This window comes from Acanthochromis polyacanthus, chromosome 1, assembly GCF_021347895.1.
Source record: "Acanthochromis polyacanthus isolate Apoly-LR-REF ecotype Palm Island chromosome 1, KAUST_Apoly_ChrSc, whole genome shotgun sequence".
Classification (NCBI taxonomy): domain Eukaryota; kingdom Metazoa; phylum Chordata; class Actinopteri; family Pomacentridae; genus Acanthochromis; species Acanthochromis polyacanthus.
The window spans coordinates 28,124,136-28,144,281 of record NC_067113.1 but is presented as its reverse complement, the minus strand read 5'-3'; the positions used below and the strand labels follow the sequence as shown (position 1 = coordinate 28,144,281).

Genomic DNA, 20,146 nt, shown 5'->3' with positions numbered 1-20,146 from the left:
GGTAGCCAGCCTAATACTATGGCGTTTTTTTGGACAAAATTCATGATGATTTTTTTTCCAAAGAGAACTGCTTTATAGTGTTTTAAACGGCCGACTTTACATTATTTCATCATATGGCATGTTTTTACGACATGTTGAAAAAATGACATTTTTTTTCGACATACTATACTATGGCATTTTTTTGGACCAAATTCATGATGATTTTTTTTCAAAGAAAACTGCTCTATAGTGTTTTTCATGACCTAATTTACATTATTTCATCATATGGCATGTTTTTAACAACATGTAGAAAAATGGCACTTTTTTTCAACATACTATACTATCGAGTTTTTTGGAAAAAATTCACAGCGTTTGGGGCTCCTGTATAGCTCAATGGGTTAAGCAGGCAAACCATGTATAAGGGCTGGTCTTCGATGCAGTGGCCCAAGTTCGATTCCCACTCGTAGCCCTTTGCTACATGTCTTCTCTCCATTTTGTGTCTATGTCTATCTCTCCTGTCAAATAAAGCCTAGAAAAGGCCAAAAAATTTTCATGATGATTTTTTTTTCTAAGAAAAGTGCTCTATAGTGTTTTTCACGACCTACTTTACATTATTTCATCATATGGCATGTTTTTAACGACATGTTGAAAAAATGACATTTTTTTTGCCATACTGTGGTGTTTTTTTGGACAAAATTTATGATGATGTTTTTTCAAAGAAAACTGCTCTACAGTGTTTTTCACGGCCAACTTTATAATATTTTATCATATGGCATGCTTTTCCGACGTAGAAAAAATGGCACTTTTTCCAACATACTATACTATCGAGTTTTTTTGGAAAAAATTCACAATGTTTGGGGCTCCTGTATAGCTCAATGGGTTAAGCAGGTGCACCTCGTATTGGGGCTGGTCTTCGATGCAGCAGCCCGAGTTCAATTCCCACTTGTAGCCCTTTGCTACATGTCTTCCCCCAACTCTTCTCCCCATTTCCTGTCTATCTCTGTCTCTCTTATCAAATAAAGCCTAGAAAAGGCCAAAAAAATTCATGATGATTTCTCTTCAAAGAAAACTGCTCTATAGTGTTTTAAATGGCCTACTTTACATTATTTCATCATATGGCATGTTTTTACGACATGTTGAAAAAATGACATTTTATTTCGACATACTATACTATGGCGTTTTTTTGGACAAAATTCATGATGATTTTTTTTCAAAGAAAACTGCTTTATAGTGTATTAAACGGCCCACTTTACATTATTTCATCATATGGCATGTTTTTACGACATGTTGAAAAAAATGACATTTTTTTTCGACATACTATACTATGACGTTTTTTTTGGACAAAATTCATGATGAGTTTTTTTTCAAAGAAAACTGCTTTATAGTGTTTTAAACGGCCTACTTTACATTATTTCATCATATGGCATGTTTTTACGACATGTTGAAAAAATGACATTTTTTTTCGACATACTATATATACTATGGCGTTTTTTTGGACAAAATTCATGATGATTTTTTTTCCAAAGAGAACTGCTTTATAGTGTTTTAAACGGCCTACTTTACATTATTTCATCATATGGCATGTTTTTACGACATGTAGAAAAAATTACATTTTATTTCGACATACTATACTATGACGTTTTTTTGGACAAAATCCATGATGATTTTTTTTTCAAAGAAAACTGCTTTATAGTGTTTTTCACGACCTAATTTACATTATTTCATCACATGGCATGTTTTTACGACATGTTGAAAAAATGACATTTTTTTCGACATACTATACTATGGCGTTTTTTTGGACTAAATTCATGATGATTTTTTTTTCAAAGAAAACTGCTCTATAGTGTTTTTCATGACTTAATTTACATTATTTCATCATATGGCATGTTTTTAACGACATGTAGAAAAATGGCACTTTTTTTCAACATACTATACTATCGAGTTTTTTGGAAAAAATTCACAGCGTTTGGGGCTCCTGTATAGCTCAATGGGTTAAGCAGGTGAACCTCGTATAAGAGCTGGTCTTCGATGCAGCGGCCCAGGTTTGATTCCCGCTCTGGGCCCTTTGCTACATGTCTTCTTCCCATTTTGTGTCTATGTCTATCTCTCCTGTCAAATAAAGCCTAGAAAAGGCCAAAAAAATTTTCATGATGATTTTTTTTTCTAAGAAAAGTGCTCTATAGTGTTTTTCACGACCTACTTTACATTATTTCATCATATGGCATGTTTTTAACGACATGTTGAAAAAATGACATTTTTTTTCGCCATACCATGGCGTTTTTTTGGACAAAATTCATGATGATTTTTTTTTCAAAGAAAACTGCTCGATAGTGTTTTTCACAGCCTATTTTACATTTTTTTCATCATATGGCATGTTTTTAACGACATGTTGAAAAAATGACATTTTTTTTCAACATACTACTATGGCGGTTTTTTTGGACAAAATTTATGATGATGTTTTTTCAAAGAAAACTGCTCTATAGTGTTTTTCACAGCCTATTTTACATTATTTCATCATATGGCATGTTTTTAATGACATGTAGAAAAAATGACATTTTTTTCGACATGCTATACTATGGCGTTTTTTTGGACAAAATTCATGATGATATTTTTTTCAAAGAAAACTGCTTTATAGTGTTTTTCACGGCCAACTTTACATTATTTTATCATATGGCATGTTTTTCCGACATGTAGAAAAAATGGCACTTTTTTTCAACATACTATACTATCGAGTTTTTTTGGAAAAAATTCACAATGTTTGGGGCTCCTGTATAGCTCAATGGGTTAAGCAGGCGAACCTTGTATAGGAGCTGGTCTTCAATGCAGCAGCCTGAGTTCAATTCCCACTCGTAGCCCTTTGCTACATGTCTTCTCCCCATTTCCTGTCTATCTCTATCTCTCCTGTCAAATAAAGCCTAGAAAAGGCCAAAAAATTCATGATGATTTCTCTTCAAAGAAAACTGCTCTATAGTGTTTTAAATGGCCTACTTTACATTATTTCATCATATGGCATGTTTTTACGACATGTTGAAAAAATGACTTTTTTTTCAACATACTATACTATGGCGTTTTTTTGGACAAAATTCATGATGATTTTTTTTTTCAAAGAAAACTGCTCTATAGTGTTTTTCATGGCCAACTTTACATTATTTCATCATATGGCTTGCTTTTTTTTCAGAATATTTTGTTTTTGCCTTTTTTGGCTTTATTCGAAAGTAACAGTTAAGAACGACAGGAAATGGGGGATAAGACATGCAGCAAAGGGCCGCGAGCAGGAATCGATCCGGGGCCGCTGCCATAGGCTATAGGCCACCATACACTCTCAGTCGCAGCGCCACCTGTTGGATGGACAGGAAATGTTGTATAGCTAGCCTGTACATGTTCCAATCAGCCTGAAATTTTACATGAGAGATCAGAGTCCGACTCTCATCACATCCACTGTTTGAAATAAACTCTCAGTTGCAGCGCCACCTGGTGGATCGACAGGAAATGCTCTATAACTAGTCTGAACATGCTCCAATCTGGCTGAAATTTTACATGTGTGATCAGAGGCCAGCCCTCATCACATCCACAGGTCGACATACACACTCGGTCGCAGCGCCACCTGGTGGACATGCGTGGATTCGTCGACTAGCAAGGATGCGAGGACCCGTCCAACGCTTGCAGCTTTAATTTTGACTTGTGACTCTGCACAATTGAGCAATATAAACTCATGACCCCTCATCTCGGATGTGAGTTCTTACTACTTTCAACAAACGATTTTTTCCTTCTCATGTTGTTTCTTTTGAAGGATTTTTAGATGCTTTGGTTGGAAAAAATACCGACTATTTCACAAGGAGAAAAGAATGGAGAAAACCCCTTTTAAAAATGTTAAACTCATGTAACTAAAATACTTATTTTTCCTTTTTTTCTTTTTCATTTTTACCCCACACAGGTTTATCTTATGAACTTATGCCTTAACACTTCCTCACATTCACTCCTCTCTGTCCTGCTGTTCCAACCAACCAACCAACCAACCAACCAACCAACCAACCAACCAACCAACCAACCAACCAACCAACCAACCAACCAACCAACCAACCAACCAACCAACCAACCAACCAACCGTCTCTCAGGATCCGTGTCGGCTGAGTCTGCTAATACGCTTCTACCAGACCTGTGAGGTAAGTAACACCGCCTTGTTTAGCGGCCACGCCTGCTGTCTGACACTTCCTGAGCTTTCTGTTCTGTCTTCTGAATGTTGATTCTCAGCTGTGTGAGAAGACAATTTTTAAAACATGAACATCTAAGAACTTTCTACTCATTTTCATTCAACAAGGCATTTTATTGTCCAGTAAATTCACAGTATTTCAGAGCGTGTATCGTCCTTTAAAAAAATGCAGCGCAGCCTCGTAATGTTGCTTTGTACCATATTTCAGTCCCTCTTATTGTGTAAAACTGAATAATTTCTATCAGTTGAAAGTTACAGCAGTGTATTGTGGCCACAATTGAAAAAGAAACTTGTTAAGATATGTTTTTAACAATAAAATGACATCCAAACTTTTTGATGACTTTTTTTGGTGTAACAATATCATTTATCTTGTTGTAATATCACAGAAAATGGATACATTGACTAAAATTGCTTGTTTACATGATTTGATTAGGTTTACTATAATACCTGGAATAACAGATTCTGCTGTTATTGATTGTATTGGATGATATTGTGATTAATCTTGTATCCATGGAGCCTTCAGACTCAGTACAACCTGATGCATTTTAAAATTCTTCTTTGTGCATGCATGCTTATCAAAATATTGTCCATCATAGTCAATAAAAGCAGAATCTAGCCAAGTTTAAACCCAAACAGGAAAGAACACAACAAATATTCCATCCTCTGTGTTATTACATTAAAGTTCTCATATCACGGGATAAATGGTAAATTGTTACAAAACGTTTCTTCTTATAAGTTTGTATGTCATAATGATGACAAAAACATCTCCTTACAACAATAAACATTTGATGTTCTTTCCATATTCAATTTATTTCTTCTCTGTGCCCATTTCCTCATTTAAAGTTTCATGTTAAAGCAGCATAATTTGTAACAATAAACTGCAAAAAATGATATATTTTTCTTGTTCCAGTGTGGCAGAAAATAACATGGCAATATACAGTTTTTATCTACAGAACCCCCTAAAGGTCATGGCAATCATTTTTTTGAAGAATACTTTCCTCACAATATCCTTTACATACCAAAAATAATATTGGTAACTGATTTGTAGCTCTCAAATATCAGTAAAAGTTCCAGAATTGGTCAGATTCATATACACTACCATTGAAAAGTTTGGGGTCACCCACCCAGACAATTTCTATGAAAACTCACACTTTTTTTCATGTGCTAACATAACTGCACAAGGGTTTTCTAATCATTAATGAGCCTTTCAACACCATTAGCTAACACAATGTAGCATTAGAACACAGGAGTGATGGTTGCTGGAAACGTTCCTCTGTACCCCTATGGAGATATTCCGTAAAAACATTCCAGCTAGAATAGTCATTTACCACATTAACTATGTCTCGACTGTATTTATCATTCATTTAATGATATCTTCATTGGGGAAAAATGTTTTTCTTTTAAAATGAAGGACATTTCTAAGTGACCCTAAACTTTTGAACAGTAGTTTATATGTGCATATCTTAGACCTTTTATGCACATTGACACAGTGGACTGACATGAAGTGAAGCCATGGAAAGACACATTAAAAACAAAAATGTACAGCTTGTTTTGGTAAATGGTGTAAATATATAAAATGAATACTAAAGTAACACTGATAATGACTTTCTTTGTGTGCACAGTAGCAGCTTCATCAGTTCAGATTTATGTCCACAGCTCTCCGGCCTACAATCAGTTCTCCTGCTGCAGTCCGGTGGTGTACAAGTAGGAGACGGTTCCTGCCTGGATCTGAAACGTCTGTCCCTGGATGTGGTGGCTGGAGATCTGCTCGCTGGTCTGGCTGATGGAGATGGGCTGGCTGCTCTGGCTGCTGATGTGAATGGCCTGACTGTGCTGCTCTCTGGTCTCCAGCTGCTGGGCGGGCTGATGCATCACCTGCAGCTGCTGGACGGGACGCTGTGATATCTGGAGGGGCTGCGGAGGACCGTGGTGGGCCTGCAGGTGTTCCATCGCCTCCTTACTCAGTGTGATGACGTGCATCTGCTCCGCCTGGTGCGACATCTGGCCCTGCAGCACGCCGATGGAGTGAATCTGAGGCGTCTGGTCCACCTGGTCGCCCTGAGCGACCAGCGCCACATTGGGCTGGGTGAGGAGGGTGAGTCTGGAGTGGGTCGACTGCGCCACTTCCCCGTCCGTGCTGATGAGGCTGATCTCCTGGTCCTGACCCGGCAGGAAGTTGATGTTGTCCACGTCGCCCGTCACCACCAGCTGGATCTCCTGCTCGGAGCTGGACGGCAGCTGGTACTGCTGCAGCTGCAGGATGTTACGGACCTCCTCCTGCGGTGCCGCCGAGGCGTCCGCCGCATCCACCGAGGCCTCGGCTGTGGCGGCCCGCTCCTTGTTGTGGGATTTGGTGTGTGTTTTCAGATTGTCCAGGCGGGTGAATGAAAGGCTGCAGAAGGGGCAGGTGAAGGGTTTCTTCCCCGAGTGGGAGGCAACATGTCGCCGTCTAGCGCTGGGGTCTGAGAAGGACTTGTTGCAGATGTTGCAGTCATACGGCTTCTCCCCTCTGCAGAAAGAGATTTTGAAGTGGTTACTGAAAAATGTTTTTGTATAAACCAAGCACTCATGACTCCTGTACTTGTATGTAAAAATAAACGCAAATGGAATTATCTCATGGCTCTGCAGTTTACTTAAGCTTCATCCAAAATTTATGTATCTTTTACTTGGTTTTTATGTCCTGCGCTTCACTATTAGCATAGATGTTGGCTACAGCAGGCAGTAATTTCCACCAATAAAGCTCTAAAAATGCAGTAACCAGTCACCACCATGCAGCGACCTTTAACCTTTCTCAGACATGGAATACATCAGATTGTTGGATTCATCAGTTTGTTAAAGCGACGGCATTCTGTCAACTTAGAGGTAATTTTTCTGTTAACCCTGTAAGACCCGAATACAGAAAAGAAAGCCACTAAAGAATATAAATAATAGTATATAAATATATATTAAAAAAAGAAAAAATATAAAATATATTTTTTTAAATTGCAAAAAATAAACTAAATCAAAAAATGTGCATATATATATATATATATATATATGTATATAAAAAAACCCAAATATAGGTAAAAATAAAATAAAACTAATTAATATAAACAATTATAATATATAAACCCAAATATATAAGAAAATGAGTAAAGAAAACCCAAAAAAGATACATAAACAAAGAAAAAATAAACCAAAAAACATATCTATTTAAAAATAAAAATAAAACTGAGGTTCTATTTCTGCAATAGTGGGTTCTACAGGGTTAATGATCTTCACAGCTACCCATGAAAGGGAAACACATAAGACTAGACAGTACATCAGTGATATCTAACGCAATAATAATAAACAAGACTAAATCTAGATCTGCTATAACACAAGAGATTATTAACTGTATCTTAAAGGCTGTTATAGGTGCACAGTGAGTTTTGCTGTTAGATCCTGATGGTTCCTGTCTCCATGTCGGGGGTAATTTACAGGTAATTAATGAAGTTACCAGCGCTGTTGTTCCACATGCGTACATAGACAGATGCTCATATGAACCTAATGCCGCAGGTATTTAAAAAACCCAACAGGAAAACTTTCTTCAAACAGCTTTGAGCAACTAAATTCAGCTTCTGTTAAGGTTTTTTTTTTTTATTATTATTTACTCTTCCCAGTCGTCATCTAAGTAAAGCTTTATTTTTATGGACGATTCAGTTTGTAAAAGATGTCATAAAGTGAATCAAAACTGTGTCTGATCTGATGTTTTTGGACCAACACTGGTGCTGAAATGTGGTAAAAGCCTGCTATCTGCTCATTAAACGTTTACTTTTATTGTTAACATTAGCGTTTACATTTTAAACTTGCATTGCATACATAACTTTATTTCTCACCTGTGTATTCTGATGTGAGTCTGCAGTGTACTCTTGGCTGTGAAACATTTTCCACAGATCTCACATGTGAAAGGCTTCTCTCCTGTGAAAGCATTGTCATCAGTGCAACCAGATATTGTTTTTAATGACTGAAAAATGCTCCAAAAAGCTGTTTCATTTTACCTGTATGCGTTCTCAGGTGCTTTTTCAGTTGAGCTGCGTCCATAAACTTGTGATGACACTGAGCACATTCTGGTAACGATTTACCTGGAGTTAAAATAAACAATAAAGAATACATTATTAAAGCTTTCAGAGTGATTTCATTGAACTGAATCTTACAGTGTTTTATGTCTTACCTGTGTGAACTCTGTAATGGCTTTTTAGTTGCTTCTTCTGAGTAAAAGTCTTTCCACATTTATCACAGTTGAAAGATTTCTCTCCTAAAGAAACAAAAAAATTGAAGTAATTTATCAGTGGCTCTACACAGTGTAGAAATGTTTTTTGAGCAACACACCACACGATGATGTTTATACAATGAAGGTTCTACTATGGAACCAGTTTGACATGTTCAGGTGTTCTATGTGTGAAAACTCAGACATTTCAGGTATCAGAAGGTGGTTTTCAACTTTCTCTGTTAACTTTCTGCTTCAATCTCAATAGCGGAACGAGATTTGCTTTCTAGCGTCCCGAGATTTGGATACAGACCACAACAAATAGCAATCGCCAAGTAATGTGGAGGTTTTCGTTCACTTCTCATCTCTAGTATGTTGTGGGACACTCGTTGAGACTATCCGAGCCGGTCAGTGTGGGAAAAAAGCACGTTAGGGCGGACTTTGACGCGGGGGGCCAGCTGCCCCATACTTTTCGCTAGCTGAGCTGCTAAGCTGCCTGCCTGGATAAATACTGGAGCTATGTCGAAAATTCATTTCTCTATCACTCACATGTATGAAATAACATATGGAAACAGACCCCAGGTTGAAAAAAAACGAAGTTCCCCTTTAAAGCGTTTTCGAGTCTGAAATAAAAACATCAAGTTGTTTCTTCAAACATTTCCTCTTTCTGTGTTCTTGGTTTGATTGTGGACAGATTTACTAAGAACTCATTTCAGAAAACTGCTTTCCAGATAAAGTCTACTAGTAGTTGAAGGCATCGATCAAACTAATGTTACCTTCTGATCTCCACAAACTTTGCTGTTCAGTGAAGAGAATCAAAGTTTGTTCAGGATTTCTAAAGAACCCACAGGTGAAGGTCTGAGAAGAACTCAGATCAATGGTCTAAATGTGAAATCAAGACTCATGGTGACAAGTTTTAAGGCTTCTGTTAACCAGAAAGTTCAAACTCACAGAGACGTACTGAGAAACTTTTAAAACTTCTGCCCTAACAGCCATCTACTCAGGAACTTCTTAAATTTCAGCTCTGAGAATGTCGAAAAGTTCAAACTAACAGAGAACTGCTGTGGGACTTAGAAAATTTCAGCGCACAGACTGTGTGAAAGCTCAGGTCCTGAGGACTCGGGAGGTCCCGAGGCTTTGGAAAGTCTTGGAACTGAGGGTTCAACCCTCCAGCACAAAGGCTGAAGTCCAACCCCCTGGGAAAAATGGTCGAGTCGAGACTCAAGTTAAAAAAAAAACTCGAAAACGACAAAAAAAAATAGAAGAAAAAGCGCAAAAAAAAGAAGCATTAGTATCTGAGTGTGTAGCTCAGGGGGTAAGAAGAGAGACTACCAAGTAGAAGGTAGTAGGTTCAAGACCTACCACTGGCAATTTTCTTTGTCTGAGGTTTTCAAAAAAAATTAAGAAGGGGCTAGTCTTGAACCATCGACCTGCAGCTCCATAGGCATATCCTTAGCTCACTGAGCTACAGACCAGACAAAAAAGTATAATTTCGTCGTCCCTTTGTCATCGTTGTTTCCAAGTGACCACATGGGTGGAGCCAAGGCAGAGTCTAAGTGGAGTCGGGGCAGAGAGTGGGCGAGGAGGTGGGTGGCAGCCTCCCCCCTCTACCCCCCCATCTCCCCCCACTGTCCCCCTCTACTCCCCCACCGCCCACCACACCTTCCCCCGCCCGACGAGTTTTTCGAAAATCCGAGTCTCGAAGGGTTTCCTGAGTTTCTCAAGTTTCCACCAGGTCAGAGGCAGAAGAACTTGTCATGAAGAGGTGTTAAAGTCGGCAAGGATGGAGTCACTTTTTACAGTGGTGACTAGAAGAGCAGGTATTTAACCACGATCCCTAAAATCCATTGATTCGGCTCCAGAGAAATGAACGTAGGTATACTTTTATTAACCTCGATCTGAATGTTAAACTTTAGCATCACAAACCTTTAATATCATACTTTATCATCATTTATTAGGAAATTAATGCAATACACCACAAGATTAATTTACTTTATTATTGTAGCTGTGGGACTGCATGATTTAAAAACCTCATGTCAACGAACATTTGAAAAACTGCACTTTAACATCAATGAATGACACTGAATTTGAATCTATAAATAAATGACACCGAGCCTGTTTGTGGTGCTCTTTCATTAACTCGTACCTTCCTAAATGTCTAAAATCTAGCACGGTTAGCATGTCCTTGCACACATGATCTGTTGTTCAGCTAACGCTAAGCTAATGAAGGAAAGTTAAAACAAATGAGGATAAAGTTAAACTAAGACTTGAGAATGAGCTTATTTTGAACAAACATCTCAGACTTTCTGAGCTTCAGCAACTATAGCAAGATATTTTAACAACAAGCAACTCAAGAGATCCAGAAGTTGGAGAGAGTTAGCTTTAGCTGAGCCAAAGAACATGTGGGACGCTAACCTAGCAAACATTTCAGACTTTTCTCTGTGAATTCTGAGAAATAATTTCCTATTTAATGACAGAGCTACACATCTGAACTCAGTCTCAGTAAAACAGACTCTAATTCAGTGTCATCTAGTGATGTTACGAGATGTGCCGAGGCTTCGAAGTGTGTGTCGAGTAATGGAGCGGGCGTTTCCACGAAGCGTGTATCGAGGCTTGCTTCATTTAGGGGAGGAGCCAAAAATGATGACGTCCGAAGCCTCGCTGCCTGGCTGAACCACGTGACTGCTTCAGAAAGTGGTTCAGATTGAGGTCTGACAGCAGAATAAACCCCTCAGACTCCGTTCAAAATGTGGGTTTTTGATAGAGTGTTGTGGTCAGTCGAGAGTTTGGATAGACTTTTGATAGTCTGGATACCAGAGTTTGGATAGTGTTTATATAGTTTGGATATGGTTTGGAGAGTTTAGAGAGAGAGAGATAGTTTGGAGATTTAGGAGAGTGAGGAGAGAAAGATAGGTGATAGGATGGAGCCAACCAGGAAGTGGAATATTTCCCGTGTGGGAACATTTTGATTTGATGACTCCTAATAAGGTAAGCTCGATCTAACATTATTAGCACTTTCACTGTCCTCTGCCTGCATAAGGCCATGCCATTATCCTAAGGTGACAGAAAGACATTATTACACAACCTGCCACATTATATGATACTTGTCAGGGCTCCCTCCTCACCCCCGTCCTTCCCACCTGACATCCCCAAATACCCCTTTTCCCATCTGCTTCTCTCCCCCTCTCCTGTTCCTCTGCCCTGCCTGTCTCCCATCCACTCCTCTGCCCTGCCTGTCTCTCATCTGTTTCTCTGCCCTGCCTGGCCTGCCTATCTCCCATCCGCTCCTCTGCCCTGTCTTTCCCCTACAGCTCGGTGCCTGAGTGGAGTCTAGCTTCTCCAGCTGACTCCACTCAGGCAATCAACTATCTCCATGGCTCCCGGGCAGCTGACAATCATCATGCTAACGACTCACCTCCACAATAAGTACCGGCTCAGCCTTCAACTCCCTGCCAGAGTATTGAACAAGAACTGCTCAGTTCAGTTTGCTCTCTAGCCTCTTCAAGACCTGTTTTAAGTTTCCGTCGTGTTTCTAACGTTGTTTTCTCCTGCTTCTGTTCAGTTCAGCTGCCCGGGATCCCCCGCCATCCTCCTTCCCCTCCGGCTCTCCCGACAAGTCCTCACCGGTTTCCCCTGCCTGGACCCCCACTCCTGCCTGGATCCCCCACTCTGGCCTGGATCCCCCACTCTGGCCTGGATCCCCCACTCCTGCCTGGATCCCCACTCCTGCCTGGACCCCCACTCCTGCCTGGACCCCCCACTCCTGCCTGGACCCCCCACTCTGGCCTGGATCCCCCACTCTGGCCTGGATCCCCCACTCTGGCCTGGATCCCCCACTCCTGCCTGGATCCCCCACTCCGGCCTGGACCCCCCACTCCGGCCTGGACCCCCCACTCCGGCCTGGACCCCCCACTCCGGCCTGGACCCCCACTCCGGCCTGGACCCCCACTCCTGCCCGGAACCCCCCGCTCCTACACCCTGGTTTTCCCCCACCTAGCCACCATTTTCACCCCCAAACAATAAACCACTTGCATTCAGCCAGCCCTGGTAGTGTGGCTTTCTGCTCGGGTCCACCAGCTCGGTCCGTGACAATACTACCATTTTGGGCAAAATTTACACACACAGAATACATGAAAATATATTTTATCATACACATATGTGATCATTTATCTATAGAAATTATTTGATCATACTTTTTTATTGTTGTTTTTCATGAAATTCCCAACAGCCATAATGAAAAATGATTCAATGCATCAGGCATGTGGTTCAGATACAGCTGCCTGTGATTATACACTTGGCCAGTAGGTGGTTTCGTGTTCTCATGAAGCTTCAAGAATTGAACCCTTTCTCGAACCGATTGGCTCAAGTGGTTCAATGCCTCATGAGGCTTCATCTCACCATCACTAGTGTCATCCATCTATATTAAACTGCAGTTACCCAAAATGTTTGTTGATGAGCTCCAACAAAACCTGTCCAGGTAGAAGGCCACTTTGACAAACAGGAAGTGGAAGATTCCAAGCAGATTTATAGAAGGGGAACCGGACTGTACTAAGTGTGGTCCAGTATAGAGGGGTGTTTTGTGGGTTTTAAACGCTGATAGTGATTATTAGCGAGACATTTGGAGGCGATATTTATTTGCAGTAAATGAAAGTATTTAAAATCTTGATTTAACTTAGAAGAACACAAACTCTAACAGAAAACTTTGCTGATACGGTTTTGTTTTGTTTACAGATGTTAAGTTAAAGGAGTTTTATTCGTGACGTATAACCAATCAAATCAGTCCAGAAGACAGAGCGACCACAGGTAGATAAAGGTTCAGAGCCAAAGTAGCACCATTTTTAAATTGATTTATTACCGTAAATCAGTAAAAAATAAAATACTGATGATCAGTAAATCAGTCAGCCCACAATCACTACAATTCTACAATGTATGTCTCTTTCCTTTGATTTGTTATTTGTACAATATATGATGTATATGATGGTGTTTTTACATACCAAAGGCTATACTATGATGTTTTCTCAGAGACATACTATGCTACTCTGTTTGTTCTGGCCTTTGGCTGCTGCACTCCTCCTCTGTTGTTTTCTGGATTGTACTCAGCTGCATCCCTTCGTCCACCCGGCCTCCATTGACTCGTCCCGCCTGCTGTCTCTGGAGCTGAAGCTGGATTGGATCAGACCAAAGTACAGTCTAATCACGATGCCAGCTGCCTCTCAAAAGGCTCCTTCATCTGGCTGCACTTCTTCTGAGGGGAAGCTGAGCTTCAGCAGAACTTTGGAGATGTGTTCCAGTGGTTGGTGGATGTGTGGGGAGATAGAGAGGGACCTTTGAATTGTTCAGAATGGAAAACAAGGAACCCATTGGTAGTTTTAGTTTAGGATGCTACTGCGGTGTGTTTTTGGGTTTTAAGAGGTGAACAGGAAGAGTTTTTTTGGTATTGATGATCTTTTACTTTGTTTCTGGTTGGGATGCCCATCAATGTCAACGTGAAGTTCACTTTTAGTTCTGTTGATTTATTTTTATTTTACTAACACCCATTTGCTTTTAACCCCCTCACATGTTGTGTTGTTGTAAACTTACTCTTTCAAATAAATACTTGTCTAACCCTCTGGAAACCAGCGTTTGGACTGTTTTTGTGTTGCTCCTCACCTACTTCAGACAGCCGGGACAGAACAACGTTTTGTGGACCAAAGGCTAAACTCTGACGTTTTTAGAGTGACATGCTTTACTATAGGCTTTTTTAATTGACATATTACTATGATGTTTTTTTGTTGTTGTTTTTTTTTCCTGCATCTCCAGTCTAATTTAGCTTTAAAAAGTGTGGCAACAAGATGTAGATTAGGTATAAAATGTACTCATTGTACAGAGTGGTATTACTAGAAAAGAGCAGTATAGTCTGGTATTTTATCAACATTGATATAATTCTAATAGTTTCATGAACTTCTTTCCTTCCAATATCTGTAGGAACACTTTCCTCATTAACCATTCATCCAAATCATGCAAATCTTTCTTGGTTGTTCTTCTTTAAAAAGCAGATTTCTTTTGTAGATATCAGTTGGAAGCTAACAAACACGATAAGCCCAGCAGTAACTCCCTACCTTCATGGAGGTTCATGTGCTCCTGCAGGGAGTGTTTGGTGGACAGAGCTTTGGAGCAGATGCTGCAGACGAACGGTTTTTCTCCAGTGTGCATTCGCTGATGAGCCAGCAGAGTGTGTTTCTGGGTGAAACGCTTCCCACAAACCAGGCACTGGAAAGGCTTCTCTCCTGAGGGGAAGAAAAAGGAAGGAAAGTGAAGTGATTAGATATGAGGAGTACAACAGACATGGTTGATTTGATTTCTTCTTCGAACAGAATCAGTCCTCTGTGACGGATGTTTACTGTTTGTTAATTAAACCTTTTGTCTGTCATCATAACACATATTTTCTATTTTTGAACAATAAAAAATATGACATAAATTGTAGACATGCATGTATTTACTTTTTGGGAAATTATTGAAATAATGCTCAAAGCTATAAACATAACATTAACCTTTTGAGCATACCTCATATTGTATGTCACATAACAAGTCAATTCATAGTTTATACAGCACCTTTGAAACAGACTTGACATAAAATGCTTTCCAATTGAAAAACAACATTGCTAAAAAAATAACCTGACAAGTTTAAGACAGCAATTTATATATAAATATACCTGATGTACTTAAATATTCAGGTTGTGATCCTGTAGTCCTATATAAATCTACCTGACAAACTCAAATATTAAGGCTATGATCTCACACAGTATCACTTATATAAATATACTTGACTAATTTAAATATTAAGGCTATGTATCTGTATGATTAAATATATCTGCATAATTTAAATAGTAAAGCTACAATCCCACACTATCATATAGTATATAACACCTCCATCATCAAGTTCACTGATGACACATGTCATTAGGTGACAGATTAGATTAGGTAATCTGCTGTCATTAGGCTGATCACTGGTGGAGAGGAGGCAGCCTACAGGGAGGAGGTAGCTCAGCTGGTGTCCTGGTGCTGGGATAAAAATCTCTCCTTAAACTCTGAGAAGACGAAGGAGATGATTATCAACCTGAGGACAGAGCAACACACCCCATTACATATCAATGAGACCACGTGGAGAGGGTGAGGTCCTTCAAACTCCTCACATCAGCGAGGACCTCTCCTGGACTCACAACACAACAGAAGGCTCAGCAGAGACTCTTCTTCCTTAGAAAGCTGAGGACGTTTGGATTATCCTCCAAACTGCTCAGCAACCTTTACAGATGATCAGTGGAGAGTGTGTAGCACTCACTCTGCAATAGTCACTCTGTAATAGTTCATTGTTGGCCATCAAGATTCCCAACATGAACAGACACCTGCCAGTCACAATCAGTCACTTCCATATTACTGGACCTCCTCACTGTCAGTCACAACACCTGAACCAATCAACAGCAGTCTCTCTCTCCCACCTGGAATCCACCCCATTCCTTTGTTTGAAGCACATCAGCTTCATTCAGTCACACACAGCAGTGACTTGAACAACAGGATCACACCACTCATCTCTGGAAACTATTCACAAGCCTGGAAATCACACCATCAAAGAGGAAGTGAGTTAAAACTCTTGCTAAGCATGTGAAAGCTGTTTAGAATCATGCTAATGCTCATACCAATGCTAACAGACCTTCACCACTGGAACCATATGCTTCTGGATTTCTGGATGCCACCCACCTGAACCCATACCGTGCTTAACATTGGTGAGCAACTAATGGAAAATGCGATGAGCGACTGATGATGCTGATGATAATAATGAAGCCTGTCTGCTGAACAGGTTAGGCTCCTATGGAGGATTTGAATTGATGGCGAGCTACCCTGGAACGAACTGGGAAACATTTTGACAAGAGAAGATTTCCCCCTTCACCCACCGCACTCATTGGCAGGCCTCAAGCCTCACAGCTTCATCCCTTCCCCAATGGTGTGGTAGGACTTGGTTAGATTTGTTGCGCCTTGTTTGGATTTATTTCATTTTGTTAGGATTTGTTCATGGACTTGTTTCATGGATGAATTATTTTGATTAACACCATTGGCAACAGTGGAACCACGCTCACCTGAATTAAGAACTGTCGTCGGATTGTTGAATTGAACGTACCACAGTCACTTTAACTTGTTAAAGGTGAAGCTGCTGAAGTATGATTTAGTTGCTTGATTTACAGGTGAATGTTTGATTTATTCTGATTTTCTGTTATTGTTCTATTTTATTATTATTATTTTGATCATTGATCTATCTTGACATATTCAAGTATTTCCTGTTATTTTTAATACATTACCGCTAACCTAATTTCTGTGTCTTGTGTTCATTAATTTTCACACAGCTCCCAGAGCCGAACCTGTTCCTTAACCTAGCCCTTAGCGCCCCTAATGGTGGCATATTTCCACTGCAAGTGCTACAAGTGTCCTGGCCACTTTCATCATTGTATGGTATGGAACCTGCAGCAATAAGGACAGGAAGGCTCTCCAGCATGTCAGACAGCACAGTTCATCTTCAGAGCAGCCCCCCCCACTCCGGGACATTTACACCACCAGGATCAAAAAGGGAGCCCACATCACTAAGGACCACACACATCCACACTCTTCATGCTTCTGCTGTCTGGCATGAGTATGAAAGCAAGGACCACCAGACTAAAAAATGTTTTTATCCACATGCTATCAGGCTACTAAATCACTGACTCACCTGCAATATCCAGAAACGGCAATATTTCTGAAAATGTGAATATTAGAAGTTTCACGGTGAAAGTAATCCCCCCCCCCCCCCCCCCCACCACCACCACCACATTTTCAAATGGGTCAATTTTGACCCACAGGACAATACGAGGGTTAAATCATGGGCCTATGACATTATTTATTACACAAGTGTATGTGACTACAGATTACCTGTGTGGGTTCTTTGGTGAATCTTCAGGAACAGGGTGTTTTTGAACATTTTTCCACAGTCCTCGCATCGTGCCTCAGTGTTGGGGTATTTCCTCTTTCTGCCCCTCTTTCCAGGCTCTTTACTTCCCGCTGCGTCACTGCCCACCTTGAAGCCCTCGTATTTAACCGGTGGTCTGACTCTGCGTTTGCTCTGGCGGCTCCGATGCGGTCTGGGGTCGTAATCTGCATCATCTTTAGGTTGGGACTCCACATCATCTCCAGCCTGAATGTCCTCTGAGCTCTCACAGGGTGCGACTTTAGCTTCCTGCTCTGTTCCAGGAGCATCTACGCTCTTCTTCGGTCGTCCTCTTTTGCGTTTCATCAGATCTGCTGCCTCGGCTCTGTCTACTTTAACGGCGTCACCTCTGACCTCTGCTGCAGAGCGGGTCAGCTCAGTGAGGACTTGCACGAGGTCGTTGACTTCCATGAGCTGAGCCGTGGCCAGCAGCTGCTCAGTGGCGCCCTCCTCCACGGAAACCTGAGCGCTGTAGATGAACTCCAGCACCGCAGCAAACATCTTGGCCGCCATGCCGTCCAGCCGGTAGGTGGACTGACAGATCTGATCTTCCGCCGTGAACATGAGGGAGAAGTACTCGCTGCTCGCTGCCAGCAGGGCTTTGTGTGCCTTGAAGTGTACGTCCTCCACGACCAGAGTGATGTCGCACAGCAGCTCCGTTCTCCTGAGCTTGTCGAATTTGCTCAGGATGCTCAGTTTGTGTGACTCTGAATGAAGGGCCACGAGAGAGGAGGCTGCAGTCGACGCTTTCTGAGGCATCTTCCCCTCAAAAACAACCACATCTGTACCTGAAAGCAATTAAAAAAAGAATGTCAAAGTAAGACAACAGTGCAGGAGCCTCTGTTAAATCAGCAGAACTACAGTGTTTGAATTTACCAACTTCATCCGAGTAACTTTGCTTTTACTGCTTACTTGGTGCTAGAACTCTATAATTTCATTGAGCAGATGCTTTGATCTGAAGCAATCTACAAAAGTGAGAGTAGAAACAAATGAGGGGGAATGTAACATTTATTTATTAATCTATCCTATTATTTTCTTAATGAACTAGTCTGTTAAAATGGTACAAAAAAAACTTAGGTAAGTATGCTGATTTTTGCCCAATTTTGACCTTAAGATCTGAGATAATGTCCGAAACATACAATTATATGATTATTCTTGGATTTCTTTTTTTTCAATTTGGTCTATAAAATGCCAGAAAATAATTTTAAAAGTAGATCAGTGTTTCCAAATGCCCAAGCTTATGTTTCAAATGTCCTGTTTTGTCCACAACTCAAAGATCTTTAGTTGACTGTCCTAGAGGAGTAAACTAAATATTCACATTTCAGAAAAAAGCTAAATTTAACTTTTTTAAAAAACTTTTTTCTTACAAAAGAATTCAATATTTGATTATCACAATCACGACATAGTTGTCGACTGATTTTCGAGCTGAAAACTTCATTCATTGTTGCAGTTCTGCTTCAAACACTCACATATGGCAGTGGAAAGCAGCAAACTGTCACATTTGAGGAGCTGGAAATGGAAAATGTTTGAACTTTTTGCTTGAAAAATGACTGAAAAGATTAATCAAATATCAATATAGCGGCACAGTAATTTTCTTTTTAATGAATAATCAATAGCAATTCAAAGAAGGGTCTGTTGTGGACACAAGGTCTTTTATTTTCAGGATCTTTAGGACCCAGAATAAATGATTATTTTCAGTGTAGATCAACCAGTAGTTTAATAGTGAAATGATAGTTCCATTAACTTTTTACTATCAATCAATCTTTATTTGTATAGCACTTTTCATCCAATGAAATCACACCACAAAGTGCTTCACAACATTAAACATTGAAATAAAAACAAGAAAATCTTTCCCTCCCACCCTGGGTATGTACATATATATCTACACACACTCTCTCACCACAACTATATGATCAGATAACTTGCCTATCAGTATTGTTGATCATCTAATATCAGGCATTTCTCTAAAGAAATGCTGCATTTTTTAATTATTTTGTATCACTGTAATATGAATCTCCTTCATTTTTGTAGTGCTTTTCACAAAGATGATCAGTATAACTGTGCTGGATGTTTTCACTGTTTTCTGACAATTTATAGACTAAAAATGACTTGATAATCAAAAACACACTACTGTGCTAGGGAATGTCTTTCAAATGCTCATCACAAAAGCCCGACATTTAAATATGAACGATTAGAAAATGGAAAAGGACTTTAAAACACTGATATTGTTTCATAATATTTGTTGTTCCTAAACTAACAAAAGACAAACAATTAATCAAAACTGTAAACTGACGGACGCCACTTTCTTAACCCAATTATATCTCCTACAATAAGTCAGAGCTCCGTTTTCTGCAAGTATTTTGCAGCGTTTACCGTCTTCATACAAACTTTATCGACTTGTTTGGTGTCAGAAATGTTTGCAGCTGAATTCTGGCCACTTAGCAAAGCAGCTAATAGTCTCAAACCCAACAATGCAGCCGCTGCTAGCTTGAAACCAGCCACAACGGGCACACACAGCGAGCACTGCGACAGAAATACCGCTTTCGACGCGCTAAATCTTATTTCTATTTCAGTTTGTAACAGAATACAAGCGGCTGCGACTGCACAAACTCCGGCGTGATTCAAAATAGTGAGCTTTTAGGACCTTACCTTCGTCTCTCCCGCTGGACTGAGAGTGTGACTTAGTTATCGCGAGAGGTGAGGTTTTTCGACGAGATTCTCGCACAGCTGATCTACACAT

At 40.2% G+C, this 20,146-nt stretch overlaps 1 protein-coding gene across 1 annotated transcript; it reads right to left on the bottom strand.

Moving 5' to 3' along the window:
• Positions 1 to 4,279: 4,279 nt before the first annotated feature.
• On the bottom strand, positions 4,280 to 20,103 carry zbtb24 (zinc finger and BTB domain containing 24). The gene is made up of 7 exons (XM_022216966.2): positions 20,056 to 20,103; positions 17,352 to 18,194; positions 14,516 to 14,683; positions 8,382 to 8,465; positions 8,209 to 8,292; positions 8,047 to 8,128; positions 4,280 to 6,698 (listed from the first exon to the last, which is right to left on the bottom strand). The coding sequence occupies exons 2-7, from the start codon at positions 18,163 to 18,165 to the stop codon at positions 5,861 to 5,863; spliced, it is 2,070 nt and encodes a 689-aa protein (XP_022072658.2). The 5' UTR covers positions 18,166 to 18,194; positions 20,056 to 20,103; the 3' UTR covers positions 4,280 to 5,860.
• Between the last annotated feature and the right edge of the window lie 43 nt (positions 20,104 to 20,146).